The 15446-nt window shown below is 40.4% G+C and overlaps 1 protein-coding gene across 2 annotated transcripts in view; it reads right to left on the reverse strand.

The window, feature by feature from the left end:
• The window catches only part of NIPAL3 (NIPA like domain containing 3), a 32994-nt gene extending 18113 nt beyond the window's left edge, over positions 1-14881 (reverse strand). For both annotated transcript variants that reach the window (XM_089665177.1, XM_089665176.1), the window contains exons 1-5: positions 14749-14881; positions 10026-10264; positions 6244-6312; positions 4033-4204; positions 136-195 (exon numbers count right to left, since the gene is read on the reverse strand). In XM_089665177.1, the coding sequence (XP_089521303.1) occupies positions 136-195; positions 4033-4204; positions 6244-6312; positions 10026-10115 (391 nt within the window). In that variant the 5' untranslated portion in view covers positions 10116-10264; positions 14749-14881. The remainder of the gene's footprint in view (positions 1-135; positions 196-4032; positions 4205-6243; positions 6313-10025; positions 10265-14748) is intronic.
• Between the last annotated feature and the right edge of the window lie 565 nt (positions 14882-15446).

The following is a 15446-nucleotide window of genomic DNA, read 5'->3' on the forward strand; positions in this document are numbered from 1 at the left end:
AGAATTTTTTTGTTTTTTTAAATTGGTTTTGGAATTTATAGGGAAAAATAAAGAATCTTCTGGCCTTTTCGTATTGATCAGCCAACAGAGAATAAACAACAGATGAACACAAAACTGCAAAAAAAATATACTCACTTAAGAATTCCTTTGCTCTCCATTTTTCTTTAATAAATATAATGCCTATGATTGAGCTAGCTGAAGAAAAAAAAAAAAAAGTAAGCACATTTCCTTTTAAAAACCGTAAGCACTAAATACTTGAATACTAAGAACTCTGCTTAATACACTCAAATATTTTATATCTTCAGCATACTGAAAAAAAATTTGCCCATGCCATTGTTGCATTGTTAGCATATTTGATGTTACACAACGTAAAAGGTTAGATTGCTACAGCTGCAGAATTCATTGAAAATGTTAGGTTACATAGATCATAAAAGAAAAAAAAATACAGAGCAGCACTGCAGGGTAAAAGAATGAAGAACAATATGCAAATCTTTACTAATTATTTGCATAGATTCCTAGGATTTACATGTCACATAATGCAGTGTATAAGGCACGGCTAAGAAATGTATTACCTTTTAAATATAAAGTGTGTAGTGAATGTGTCCATATAGCGAAGGACAATGCAGTTTTAGAACAAACTTCCTGAAAATTGTCATGTTTAGGGGGTAAAAGCCATTTCAGACTTCAGTGCTTATTAGCAACAATTTGAGCAGGTCAGTGTAGACGGGGAATAACCAATTATGTGTAACTACTCATACACTGTATGTAACTTATGATTTGTTCTGCCTGTTCCAGTTAAATACTAGACCAAAATTCCAAGCAAACAGCATTACCTAATAGATTAGTAATTCTGTGCAGCCAGGTATGCGATCTAATCACCCCTGACAAAGCTAGATCCTCAACCTCTACAGTTGCAGCAACATTGCATGAGCAAGAACAATCCCTGATGGACTATAAAGTAGCAGCAACACACTGGTAAAGATTACAGCTTCTCTCTCCATCAGCACATGTACACTGCAGAAGAGCTCAATCGTCTTTCAAGTGCTTCCCCTCCTTCTCCCAATCTGAGTACTGAAGTAGGAGGACCACCAGAGACTGATATCAAGTAGATTACTCCAGTTGCATTTTAAAATGCATTTAATAATTTTTCCATGAATACGTAAAATTATATGCTTTAAAATACAGGGTGTCCGTAAAGTTTGGACACATAGGAAATATCACTAATGTTTTTTTCTCAATATGCATTTTGCCTACAGTGGATATAAAAAGTCTACACACCTCTGTTAAAATATTAGGTTTCTGTGATGTAAAGAAATTAGACAAAAATATAATTGCAGAACTTTTTCCACCTTTAATGTAACCTATAAACTGTACAACTCAGTTGAACAACAAACTGAAATCTTTTAGGTGGAGGGAAGTAAAAATAAAAAACTAAAATAATGTAGTTACGTAAATGTGCACACCCTTAACGCCGACGTAACACAAATATGCGGCCTCACAGAACTGGGGCAGCATGTTTGCGTACCTGTCTTTGTGCTGGGAGCACGCTGCATGGCACATTCCCAGCACAAAGACTGGGGTGTCACTGAGAGCCCCGGGTCCCAATTCTGGGTCACATGATCGCTGTGATAGTCTCCGATTGGCTATCACAGTGAAGCCCGCCCCCCTTGTTTTTTTTTTCCTCTGACTGGGGGAGAGAGATGCAACGTATCTCTCTCTCTCTCCTTGCATAGAGAAAAACAAAACCGTTTGTTAAAAAAATCAATAAATATTAAAAAATAAAGAGAAAATACATAGATCAAAGTTTGAACTAGTTCAGTGCCAGAGTTAGTGTTTGGGTCAAAGGTCAGGTTGTCCAAAAAGTTCAACCTTGGTTTCATCAGATTAGAACACATTTTCCCCACATGCTTTTGGGAGACTTCAGATGTGTTTTTTCAAAATTTTGCCAGTCTTAGATGTTTTTCTTGGTAAGAAAAGGCTTTAGTCTTGAAGAATATGGGGGATTGTTGTCACATGTAACCACACAGCCAGTACTTGCCAGATATTCCTGCAGCTTCTTTAACTGCTTCCCGACAGCCCTATAGCAGAAATACTGCTACAGGACAACACGGGTGTGCAAAATCACGTTTATATACGCGATTTTGCACTTCCGAGTAGGGGGCGTGTGCGCGCACCCTACCAGCACCGCAGTTCACGGCCATCAATCACCAGGTCCCAGCCAGTGATTGCCGAGCATCTCTGACAGGGAGGACTGTCCTCCCTGTCAGCTCGTGCACACTGCTTTCGATGGCTGTGCACAGCACAGCTATGCAAAGAAGTGTGCTTACAGTGAAGCACACAGGCACAGCACATAGTTAACCCTTTGATTGCCCCTCATGTTAACCCCTTCCTGCCCAGTGCCATTAGTATAGTGTTACTGCTTTTTTTTAGCACTGATCACTGTATTGGTGTCATTGGGGATGTCAGTGACACCAAGTCAGTTCCCCCCAGTGTCAGAATGCCTGCCACAGTCCCGCTACAAGTCATTGATCGCCGCCATTACTAGAAAAAAAATAAATCCAAGTATATATACCGCCATTTGTAAACGCTATAACATTCATGTAAACCAATTAATTTACACGTATTGGGATTTTTGTTTAGCAAAGACATGTAGCAGAACACATTTTGGCCTAAATGACGAAATTTGATTTTTACATTTTTTTTACTGGACATGTTTAATAGCAAAAAGTAAAAAAATATTGTTTTTTTCTCAATATTGTACATTTTTTGTTTATAGCGCAAAAAATAATAAAAACACACAGGCGATCAAATATCCCCAAAAGAAAGCTCAATTCGTGGGAAAAAAAGGATGTAAATTTCGCTTGGGTGCAGCGTTGCATGACTGCACAGTTGTCAGTTAAAGTAACGCAGCATTGTAACGCAAAAAAAGCCTGGTCAGGAAGGGGGGTAAATCCTCAGGAGGGCAAGTGGTTAATGTTGCTGTAGGCCTCTTGGTAGCCTCCCAGACCAGTTCTCTTCTCGTCTTTTCATCAATTTTGGAGGGACGTCCAGTTCTTGGTACTGTTACTGTTGCGCCATATTTTCTCCACTTAATGATGACTGTCTTCACTGTGTTCCATGGTATATCTAATGCCTTGGAAATGTTTTTGTACCCTTCTCCTGACTGATACCTTTTAACAATGAGATCCCTCTGATGCTTTGGAAGCTTTCTGCGGACCATTGCTTTTGCTATAGGATGCAACTAAGAAAATGTCAGGAAAGATCTACTAGAACAGGTGAACTTTATTTGGGGTTAATCAGAGGCACTTTAAATGATGGCAGGTGTGCACCGACTCCTATTTAACATGATTTTAAATGTGATTGCTTAATTCTGAGCACAGCTACATCCCCAGTTATAACAGGGTGTGCAAACTTATGCAAACGCATTCGTTTAGTTTATGTTTACTCCCCCCCCGTTTTTCAATTGAGTTGTACAGTTTATAGGTCACATTAAAAAGGTGGAAAAAGTTCTGAAATTATCATTGTCTCCTTTTTTTAAAATCACAGAAACCTGGCATTTTAACAGGGGTGTGTAGACTTTTTATACCCACTGTGTCCACTTTAGGGACACCCTGTATATTTCTCCATAACTATGTTTTATACCCACAGACAGTAATATAAATAATTTGAGAAACACAGAAAAATATTTTAGCCATTTTAATAAGTAAATATATCATATAATAGTGAATAAGTGTTGATAAACCTAACATCCAGAATTAATCAAAAGTCCATCAAAATTGATTAATTCTGGATGTTAGGTTTATCAACACTTATTCACTATTATATGATTTACACATCTTCAGGGGAAGGTGTTGATTGGAGTGTGGGGGAACTATATATAAAAAGTAAATAATTATTTGGGAGGTGGCTGTTATATAATAAGTAAATATACATTTTAATTTCAAAGACTTTTCAGGATGTTGGATTAATTTCATGGTAAACCTGCAATTTGTTTCATGCAAGCAAATACACCGTAATATCCTTTATACTCACCTATGAGAGAAACAGCACTGAGAGGCACAATTAGAGACATTGGAGCAAAGGCATATGAAGAAAACACCCCTGTTTCTCCTAGTATCACCAAAAAGAGACCAAGCCACCATGTCTTTGTCTTGAAGTAGGCACGAGAGTCTTTGTAAGTAGCCAAACGTATATGGCTGTATTTCTATACATGAAAAAATATGGTCATTAGCAATTGCCACCATAATAAGTCTTATAAATGTCAAACCAGGTAATTCATCCACAGTAATAACAGTAATTTTTAGCAAGGCGCAAACTAGATGCATTTCCAACTAACTCAAATTCATTATGTTTCCCATGTCCATGATGCAATATTGAGATTTCTAGATGGACAAAGTGCACATATGCTGAGATGAGGACAATAAGCTATTTACTTATTCTTAAATGACTTGAACAAGCTTTAAAGGTGAGGCATCACTCACATCTAGCTGCTTTTAATGTGATTTTATTCACTACCAAATGTCCTCAAATATCACAACTCTGAAGCTGGTTTTAATCATTCCCTAACAGCTTAGACATTGTTCACATGGGTGGCATAGGCGCTGTGAAAACAGGCTTTTGATCTGCTTTTTTACCACCCCTGGCCACTTTCCCTTGATAAACTAACATTGCCAGTAGATATACTGTATCTGTATTCGATACCATGTGTGAGTTACGGCACATTTTGTACAGCCTATCACTTTTGGTAGGTGGTACTGCCATCAAAAGCACCCTATTCAAGTGAATGGGACCACTCCACAATTGTGTCTAATGTATGCAGTGGCCGTGCAGTGGAGTTTTCCTCCAAAAAGAGGTGTCAAGGAGGTAGCATATTGCTTCCAAGCTGCCTGTAAACCAGCTCTAAAAAGCAATCTATCCCAGATAGTTTTTCGTAGCTGGCAAAAAACAGCTGCCTTAAAACCACCTGCTTTGTGTTTATATTAGAGTGTTGGCAGGCTGCCAATATTCTGTTCTCATAGAAAAAAATTAAGACTTCATTATGAAATTTAAACATTAGTTTTTCAACAATGCCTATAGATACAGAGGTGTATTACTGGCCAGATCACCCAGTGAGGAAAAGAGCCTAAGAAAACAAAACAAGTCAACATCAGAAGAGCTAGGGAGTCCCACAATTCCAGGTTAAGCTGGAGTTACAAGAAGCCTCCCCAATTACACCATGCAGCAATCTATAACATCCAATCAAGGTCAGCTTTCAACACTTTACAAATAAAAGCTAATTTCTGACTGGCTGGAATGAGTAACAGCCCATCCTTGAAACTCCATTTAATTTAAAATATCTAAAGTTGTATTAAACCCAAAACAAAAAATGTAAAATATTGCAGCTTACCAATCATTAGATGTGGTGGCTGCATTCATTTTATTTTTTAGGCTTTTCCCCCCCTCGGTTTTCACCTGGCGATCTGGTCAGTGACATACCTCTTGTATTTGGTGCCTCCACTCTGGATGATTGAGCACAGGGGGCACAGTGGACAACAGCATTGTCAGTCTGGGGGGAAGGTAGTATTAGTTGTACTAGAAAATTTAGATGCAGTAACAAATTGAAACCAAATTCCAGCTCACACTGCAGTTACAGCAACAGTTTTTTTTTGGGGGGGATAAAAGGTCTTTTTGATCTGGCCAGCAACACACCTTCTGTATTATACAGGCACCACTCTGGATGAAGGAGCACAATGGCACCTTTGGAAAGCAACATTGAAGTCTGGGGAAAGGAGATGTTAGATGAACTACCAACAAATTTAAGCCAAACTCCAGCTCACACTTTATAAGCAGTTTAATCAATCAGTTTTGTTCCTTTTGGGATAAAGGTTTTACATGAATAAATAAAAGCTGGTCATTGTAAGCATCCCTGTCAGTGTAAAGGGTTTGTCACAACACTAACTGCTACATTAGCATGGGCATTTGTTCAGTTGAAAAGCTACAGATTTAATGGCTGGATAGGAAAAAAAAAAGAAATGCAACCAACACATCTAACGATTGGTAGGCTGCAATAAAATAAAATGTTTGCTTTTGGGTTTAATGTTGCTTTAAGCAGCTGAACAAAAACTGGATCACAAGGTTCCAGGAGGTAGAGTAAAAAAAAAGTAAGTTCAAAAAACGAATTCATATTCTTTGCTAGGAATAACTGGCGTTTTTCTGTTTGCTCTAGCCACACTTTTAACTTGACAATTTTGAATAATTTCTTACCTGTAGGTTGAGTGCAATACTGATAACAAGATGTCCAAATATGGCCAACAGAGATCCAATAAGGTTGTCCTGAAAATACCATATGTTGTGAATTAGTGCATAGCGTATTACCAAGTTTTATTATTGTTAAACAGCATCACCAATGAAGCCACAATATACACTGCTGTGAAATTAAATTTGTCACCAATAGCAGTTCTGTTCTCAATAGCTTGAGTAGTTTGCTTTGTTGTAAACAATATTACAGTAAGCAGACACTGCATTATTTTATGAACACCTGGCCTACAATCAACCAACTCATTAAGTATAACCTTCTTTCTCCCCTTCAGTCTAGATTTCGCCCTCAACACTCCTCAGAAACAGCTCTCCTATATAACTCACAAACTATTTACTAACAGCTACTAAAAATGGAAACTATTCTATACTCGTACTTCTGGACCTTTCAGCTGCCTTTGATACGGTTGACCACCCCCTCCTCAAAAAAAAAAAAAAACAACAACAAAAAAAAAAAACCACTTTACTCCTTTGGTCTCTGTGATTGTGCTTTTTGTTGGTTCTCATCCTACCTACCCCACCACACCTTCAGTGTTCCTTACAATTCTATTTCCTCCTCTCCTCTTCCTTTGTCCGTTGGGGTCCCCCAAGGTTCTGTTCTTGGACCTCTCCTATTCTCTATCTGCACCTCCTCCCTGGGTCAGCTGATAGGCTCCCATGGCTTTCAATATCATTTGTACGCGGATAAAACCCAAATCTATCTCTCTACCCCTCAGCTCACAACATCCTCTCCTCACGCATCACTAACTTACTGACAGACATATCAGTCTGGATGTCACACCAATTCCTCAAACTCAATCTATCCAAAAATGAGCTCTTAATATTACCTCCCCCAAGTGCCCCTTCCCCTGACTTCTTTGTCAAGATCAATGGCACAAGCATCAACCTCCATTCAACACCCCCACATGCCAGGGTGCTAGGTGTAATCCTGGACTCAGAACTTTCCTTTCGGCCCCATACCAAATCACTATCCAAAGCTTGCTGTCTCACTCTTCGTAACATCTCCAAAAATAGCCCTTTCCCAACCAATGACACCACAAAGCTCCTAATTCACTCCTAGGTTAGCTCTTGCCTCAACTACTGCAACTTTCCTCTTTGGCTTACCTTTACATAGGCTATCCCCCCTCCAGTCCAATATGAATGCTGCTGCCAGGCTCATCCAACTTATCACCCGTTTAGTGTCTGCCACCTCTCTCTGCCAATACCTGCATTGGCTGGCACTCACCCAACAAATTAAATTCAAACTACTAACGACAACTTGAAAGGCCATCCACAGGACCCCAGCTACATCACTAACCAAGTCTCAAAATACCAACCAAAATCGGTCTCTTCATTCTTCCCAAGACCTCCTGCTCTCTAGTTCCCTTGTCACTTCCACTAGTGCTCACCTCCAGGACTTCTCCCGAGCCTCTTCCATTCTATGGAATTCCCTACCCCAATCTGTCTGACTATCCTGTACTCTGTCAAATTTTAGGCGATCCCTGAAAACTTTTCAGAAAAACCTATCCTGTCTCAACAGTGGGGTTCCCCACTGACAGCTGAATGTAAGAGAATTGCCGGCAATTAAAAAAATGTAAAAAACGGCATGGGGTTCACCCTGCCATCCATACCAAGCCCTTCGGGTCTGGTATGGATTTTGAGGGGAACTCCCACGCCAAAGTTAAAAAAAAAAAAAAAAAAAAAAAAGCATTGGGGTCCCTCCCAAAATCAAAACCAGACCCTTAACTGAGCATGCAGCCCGGCAGGTCGGAAGTGGAGGGCATCGTGATTGACCTGCCGGTCTGCATGCTCAGAAAAGGGTCTGGTATAGATTTTGAAAGGGACACCCATGCCTTTTTTTTTTTAAACATTTTGGCGTGGGAGTTCCCTTCAAAATCCATACCAGACCCAAAGGACTTGGTATGGATGGGAGGGGGGACCCCACACCGTTGTTTCATATATTATGGTGCTGGTTTTTAAATTTAATTACTGTTTTGTTTTTTTTTCACTATAGCTCAGAAATTCAACGGTCACTTTCCCCCCCAGCTAAAAGAGAGAAAGTTTCCTTTTAGTTTATTTCCTGGAGTTAAAAGAAACAAAAGTTTCCTTTTAGTTTCTTAAAAGAAACAGTTTTCTGTAACTCCGGGGAAAGTGGCAGCAAATCTTGTGAGCTATAGTGAAGAAAAAAAGCCAGTAATTGCATTTAAAAATCGGCACTGGCATACACTTCGTATTGCAAAAAAAAAAACTGTAAAAAAAGTGTAAACCGAGGCATTATTTTCAATGGATTTTCATTGGTAAACCGAAAATTACGTTAACCGAGACATTCGTAAAACGAGATACCACTGTACTATGTTATTTTTTAGTGTGCAAACAGCAGTGCACATTACCTCAACTGATGTTGAGTGCTTGTTCAAAACAAACTGAAGTGATGGGGCAAAGCAGAGGCTCAGGACCTCATGAAAGATGTTACAAGGAGGCAGGGAAACACAGTAAGAAATAAGTTAATGAAAAATAGATTAGAGGGTCATTAGGTAGTGGATGTGTATGAACTATTTTTGGAGAATAAGGATTTTGACATTTATTTTTATACTGCACTGTACTACGATCACAAGTCTTCTCCAGATAGCTGTATGTTTTGTCTTGAACTCCATTATGATCATGCTGAAGCAAATAACACATATGTGGATTACAAACATTTATACGTCCACATAAATTTTGTCTTTAAAGCAGAACTCAAGGCAAAAAACTTCTTTACATGTCCTTGTTGCTGATCTCCAACCTTCACTGAATATTAGGGATGCACCGATACAGATACCGTCTAGCCTGTACAGTCATCCCTGCACTTAGAGAGAAAGTCGCAGGGATTTCAAATCCCCAGCTTTTACTTCTGTGACAGCATGGGTTTGGTGCAGGGAGGTTTCCAGCACCGCTCCTGTGTAAACTCAGACTATGACAACAGTGGGTTCACACAGGAGCAGTAGGGAAACTGCATGCGATTTGGATAGAAGTCGCACTCCTGTTCAAATCGTGCTACTCTTTGCTGATAGTACCCAAAGTTGACGATCAAAAAAGGGTATTGGTGCATCCCTACTGAATATGTCATCCATCTTCTATTTCACTCAGTAATTTCTCTATTCATTTTCAAATCAAACCGCTAATCCTCTTTGGTTTCCTGTTTGTAAGACCTGAGGCTGCTATGCCTCCTTTTCCCGCAGCACTGGTCTTGGCCCTTCTGTAGTTCTTTCTCCAGATAGCAGTTATGTAATTCAGCCCCACCTGCAGTGGTGGGTGGACCAAGACTCACAGACACATTCCACATGCACAGGCCTAGTGTACCCACCCACATTCACTACAATTCCCCCATGGTTGATGGGAACTGTAGTTTCCGTATACTACAGAGAGAGAGGAGAGGATATGATGTAATCTCTGCTGTTACACTTCTTCCTTGACAGAGCAGATGCTGTTATCTTTTGAATTACAGAGATGAGGTCATGAAAATTCAGTTAGACTTTTGTCCTAAATGGCAAGGGTTTTCAAAATGTTATTAACTGTATAGTGTAGGGGGGTGTACAAATGGGGGATTTTTTTTGCCTATCCCAGAGTTATTCTTTAAATAAAATTAAGTACAATCAATTTAAATGAAAAATTGTCATGAGAGAAACATGGAGGATGCCACTGCTGAGCGCTCTTCAAGCAACCCAGTGTTACCATATGTACTGTATGTTGGATTAGCTGAAATATATTAGTACCTTGTAGGAAAAATAACTGTCTCCAGGCATTAGGGGAGTGGTGGCTACCAGTTTCTCTATCTGCACCGCGGGAATGGCTGTTTTCTCCATTTTTCTTTCAGTTTGTGATATTTCTACAGCATCCTCAAATCCAGTCTTAAAACATGATCACCAGCTCTCATACACAGAAAAGATTCCTGCTTTGTCATTATAAACGTCTCTTCATCTGCGGCAATATACAGTTAAAGTAGTGTCCCGGCCTAAAATATGAAAAGACAAGAGAAACACATTAAGGGTACATTACAACTTCACATGAACATATTGTCATGAATACAGCCAAAATGATCATTCAGTGCAAATACCTTTTCATAATCAATAACTGGAAAAAAATCAGCACTTTAAAGCTAATTACAAAGACTAGGGACTGTTGCATAAACATGCATGCGCAAATTGTTCTAAACATCCATGTTTATGTGAAGACTACGACTTTGCAGACACACCCAGAACCTGCTTTATCTCAGGGGGGAAACAAAAGCAAATCGGCCAAAGAAGAAAAACTCGATAAACAAATATTTTGGTCAGCCAGTGGTGTCCACTGAACCCAAACTGGTCTTTTCCTATAGAAGCAGAATTTGGGCAGTCTGCCAACCTTATACTGTAAGCCCTGGTTCACACATTTGCGGCCTCGCGGGCCGCGTTTTGCATGGGCACGAGAGCTCATTGATGTCTATTGAGAAGCAGCGGCTGCTTGGACACAGCCTCTGCTTCCATTATGACATTTGTGTCCCTGAACGCATACGGTTTACGTTCGGGGACATGCACCCGCACAGATTTCACATTGGAAGCACTGGCTGTGTCTGTGCAGCCACTGTGTCCCAATAAACAATGGAAATTTCTGCACGGGGATCTTGTGCGGGTAAATATGGTCCTCGCATAGGTATACGCATTGATATGCCCCATGTGAATGAGCCTTTACAAGTCTAATGAAACCTGACCCACTGGGTTAATTATTTTTCAGTCACTGACTTGCATATCAGTCAGATGTCCTATTTTACATACTTTTTCCATGTAAATTACGAAGTAATGAAACAAAGGGGTAAAAATAAGAGCCAGGGAACTAGATTTTGCAGAAAAAAAAGTAGCAAGTGCAGGCTTCACATTTTCCTTAAATATTAACACAAATTTGTCCACTCACATAAACTTGTGAGCACACAAACAATAGACTGGCAGGGCCATAGGTGCCACAAGTGAAAGGAGAATAAAAGCATCAAGAGCTGGATTATTTTAATGTGGTTCTAAAGCCAAGACATTTTTACCTTAATATATTCTCTGCATTAAAGTGGCGTTCTGCCCCCCACCCCCCAAAAAAAGAAGAAAATTAAACATCAGCAGCTACAAATACTGTAGCTGCTGACTTTTAATATTAGGTCACTTACCTGTCCAGGCATCCAGCAGTGTCCACACCCTGAGCCAATTCTTCAATCAGCTGTCGTGTGCTGGTGTCGCCATCTTGACTAAGGGAAACAGGCAGTGAAGCCTTGTGGCTTCACAGCCGGTTCCCTACTGCCCATATGCAAAGTACTTTGGGAATGGGCCACAGTCCTCTGGGACCTGTTGCGTTCCCCAGAGGGCTGTGAGTTGGGGTGGGCGAGCTTCCACTTTTGAATGGAACTCCGCTTTAAAACCATCCCAGTAGCAGTATCACCCCCTCCCCCCTAAATACTTACCCAAGCCCTAACTCGTTCCAGCGCTGTGCCAGTTTGTAGCGGCTCTCTCCTTGCATTCACAGGACAGAGAGGCAGCAGTGGGAGCCATTGGCTAATGATGCTATCAATCAAATTCTGTGAGGATAGAGCGGGAGGTGGTGCTGAACTGTGTGCGTCTATGAATGAACAGCCCAGCTCAGGAATGAGCTTGCGTGAGTGCCTCCATAGTAAGCAGCTTGCTATGCTGGCAGACACTGAACAGGAGGAGCTGAGAGAGGCAGTGGTGGACCCCAGAAGAGGAGGTTCAAACCTGCTCTGTGCAATACCACTGCACAGGGCAGGAAAGTATAAACACTTTAAGATCAGGCCAATTCTGACTTTGTTTACATTTAAAAATCAGTATTTTTTGCTACATTATAAATCTGTATTTCCCAGTCCACTGTATTTCTTCTCTATTATTTGCTAGAAAAGGACTTAGAACTTCCAAACATTATATGTATTTTTAAGCAGAGACTATAGAGAATAAAATGGTGGGTGTTGCAATTTTCTTTAATGTCACACGGTGTGTGCACAGCATTTTTTTTTTTAAAAACACTATTATGAATTGTAATGCACAAAAGAAAAATATAATACCCAATCGCTTGGTAAAAAATAAAAGATGATGTTATGCCAAGTAAACAGATACCTAACATGTCACGATTTAAAATTGCATGGAATGGCGACAAACTACGGTACTTAAAAATCTCTATAGGCGATGCTGTAAAAGCCTTTACAGGTGACCAGTTTAGAGCTACATAGGTCTAGTGTTAGAATTATTGCTCTCACTATACCATTTGTGGTGATACCTCACATATGTGGTGTGAACACCATTTACATATGCGCATGCAACCTATGTATGCATTCATGCTCGAGAATATACAGCCTTCTATTGACAAGAATGGCGTTGCACTGCTCTACTCAGGTAAAGGTCTGTACCATCATAAACACAAGCACAGCATACATTTGCAAAAAATGTAAATAATGTTTGCATGTGCTGTGTGCTATATTTGTTTATGATAGCATCACCATATACCCGAGTACTTGCTTGCTCCTGAGATTTACTATGAACTATGGAATTTGTAGTCTGCGTAAAGAAGTGCACATGACTCCAACGAATATGCTGCTCAATCTTAACAAATGGAAGTGAGGGGGGAAAAAGGAGAGATTCGGGAGCTCACAGAGGACATTACAAGGAGACAGAAAAACAGAGTAAGAAAGAATTTCATGGAAAATAGATAACAGGACCATTGACCAGGGTGCGCAAAATTACACATTTCCGGGTAGGGGGCACGTGCGCCCTACCTGCGCAGCCGTAGCTGTCAATCACCGGGTCCCGGGGGGGGGGGGGGTTTGGGGCTGAGAACTGTTAGTAAACTAAACAGTTCTCCTCCCTGTCAGCTCCGGCACAGCGCTTTTCATGGCTGTGCAAAGCAATGTGCTTACAGTGAAGAACTAAAACAGCACACAGTTAACCCTTTGATCACCCCTCATGTTAACCCCTTCCTGCCGAGTGCCATTAGTATAGTGTCAATGCTTTTTATTAACGCTGATCACTGTGTTGGCGACACCAAGTCAGTTCCCCCCCCCCCCCCGGTGTCAGAATGCCCGCCGCAGTTCCGCTATAAATTGCTGATTGCCACCATTACTAGCAAAAATTTAAGAAAAAAAAATATCCCAGAATATATACCGCCATTTGTAAACGCTATAACTTTCACATAAACCAATTAATTTACACATATTGGGATTCTTTTTAGCAAAGACATGTAGCAAAATACATTTTGGCCTTAATTTTTTGACAAAATCTGATTTACTGGACATGTTTAATAGCAAAAAGTCAAAAATATAGTTGTCTTTTCTTTTTCAAAAACACGCAATATTGTTTTTATTTCAAAATTAACTGCCTTTTTTTGTTTATAAAAAAATAAACCACAGAGATGATCAAATACCACCGAAAGAAAGGTCTAGTTGTGGGGGAAAAAAAATTACATAAATTTTATGTACAGCGTTGCATGACCACGCAATTGCCAGTTAAAATAATACAGCTCCGTATCACAAAAAAATGGCCTGGTCAGGAAGGGGGAGGGGGGTAAATCCTCTGGAGGGCAAGTGGTTAAGTAGTGGGTGTGTATGGATTATTTTTGAAGAGTAAGGATATTGTTTAGTGACAGGTGGGGATGAGATGGACTCTTAGATTGTAAGCTCCAAGGAGCAGGGCCCTCCTAACCCTCTTGTATTGAACTGTATTGCCTCCCGTTATATTGTAAAGCACTGAGCAAACTGTTGGCACTATATAAATCCTATATAATAATATTTACTCCTAGATTGTAAGCTCCAAGGGGCAGGGCCCTCCTAACCCTCTTGTATTGAACTGTGTTGTCTCCCTTTATATTGTAAAGCACTGAGCAAACTGTTGGCACTATATAAATCCTGTATAATAATAATATTTACTCCTAGATTGTAAGCTCCAAGGAGCAGGGCCCTCTTGTATTGAACTGTATTGTTGCTGTATTGTCTCCCGTTTCATTGTAAAGCACTGAGCAAACTGTTGGCGCTATATAATAATAATGTCCCCCAGTACAGCTGTGTCTATGGTGCTACAGACAGTAGGTCACACTCCCCCCCCCAACATTTGTCTATCCATCCTACCCACATACAGTAAGAGGAGTGTATCTATCAGCCCCAGCACCTCATTTCCTGATTACATTTGGTGTGTGTGTGTATGTATGTGTATGTATATATATATATATATATATATATATATATATATATATATAATCACTGATGTGAGTGTTCCTATAATAAGACAAGGCAGCATCACTCTCCTGGAGCCAGTGTAAAGTCCCACAGACACAGCTCACCTGTACTCCCAGCATATAGGACCAGTTTATTGCTACCACCTGTCCCTCTGTTTCTGTCTGTCAGGTCCCTGTGTTCCCCTTGTAGTATGATACCATAGCACAGTGACACCCACATTATACATTACAGACCGTATACATTACCTTCTCTATACCCGCACTTCCGTATTATATACTCCACAGAACCTGGCAACCCCTCTCCTCCGAGTTCCCTGTATACTTCCACTTCCTCCTTGTGATGCTACTGGTCACATGACACTAATCACTCCAATCACCATCCTCGCTCTGTGTGTGGACGCCCTCTTCTGGACTTCCCTTGTCTCAGTTTGTAGCCGGGTGTGTTTGTATACATCACATGTAAAACCAATTGTTCATTGTTAATGCGTAAGAACAAAGGTAGTTTTTTTTCTATATTTTCCTAAATTGTGACGCCACGGAACACGTGCTGCAGACAGCATGAAAACGTGTTTTTCTGGCTGGTGCACTTTTATTTAGGCACTCGTACTTTTTTCTTTACTGATTTAAATGTGGTATCTTGTTTTTAATGGGCCTGTGTATACTGGCACACAAATTTGCATTGCATACAGATCAGTTAAAAAAATAGCTCTGTGTTTTAAAGTATTCTAGGGCCGATTACACAAGGAACAGACATGCTTCTCCCATTCAGGGTAGGGTTGTCGCCAGGGGCAGACTGACAACTCATGGGGCCCCCAGGCAATAGGGGATCATAGGGCCCTGTGTCCTTGCCCACACTTAACCACTTCCAGACTGGACACTTTTACCCCCTTCCTGACCAGGGCAATTTTCAGCTTTCAGAGCTATCACACTTTGAATGACAATTG

The sequence above is a fragment of the Staurois parvus genome, unplaced genomic scaffold (genome assembly GCF_062004578.1).
Source record: "Staurois parvus isolate SC_StPar_1 unplaced genomic scaffold, SC_StPar_1.0 ptg002140l, whole genome shotgun sequence".
NCBI lineage: Eukaryota > Metazoa > Chordata > Amphibia > Anura > Ranidae > Staurois > Staurois parvus.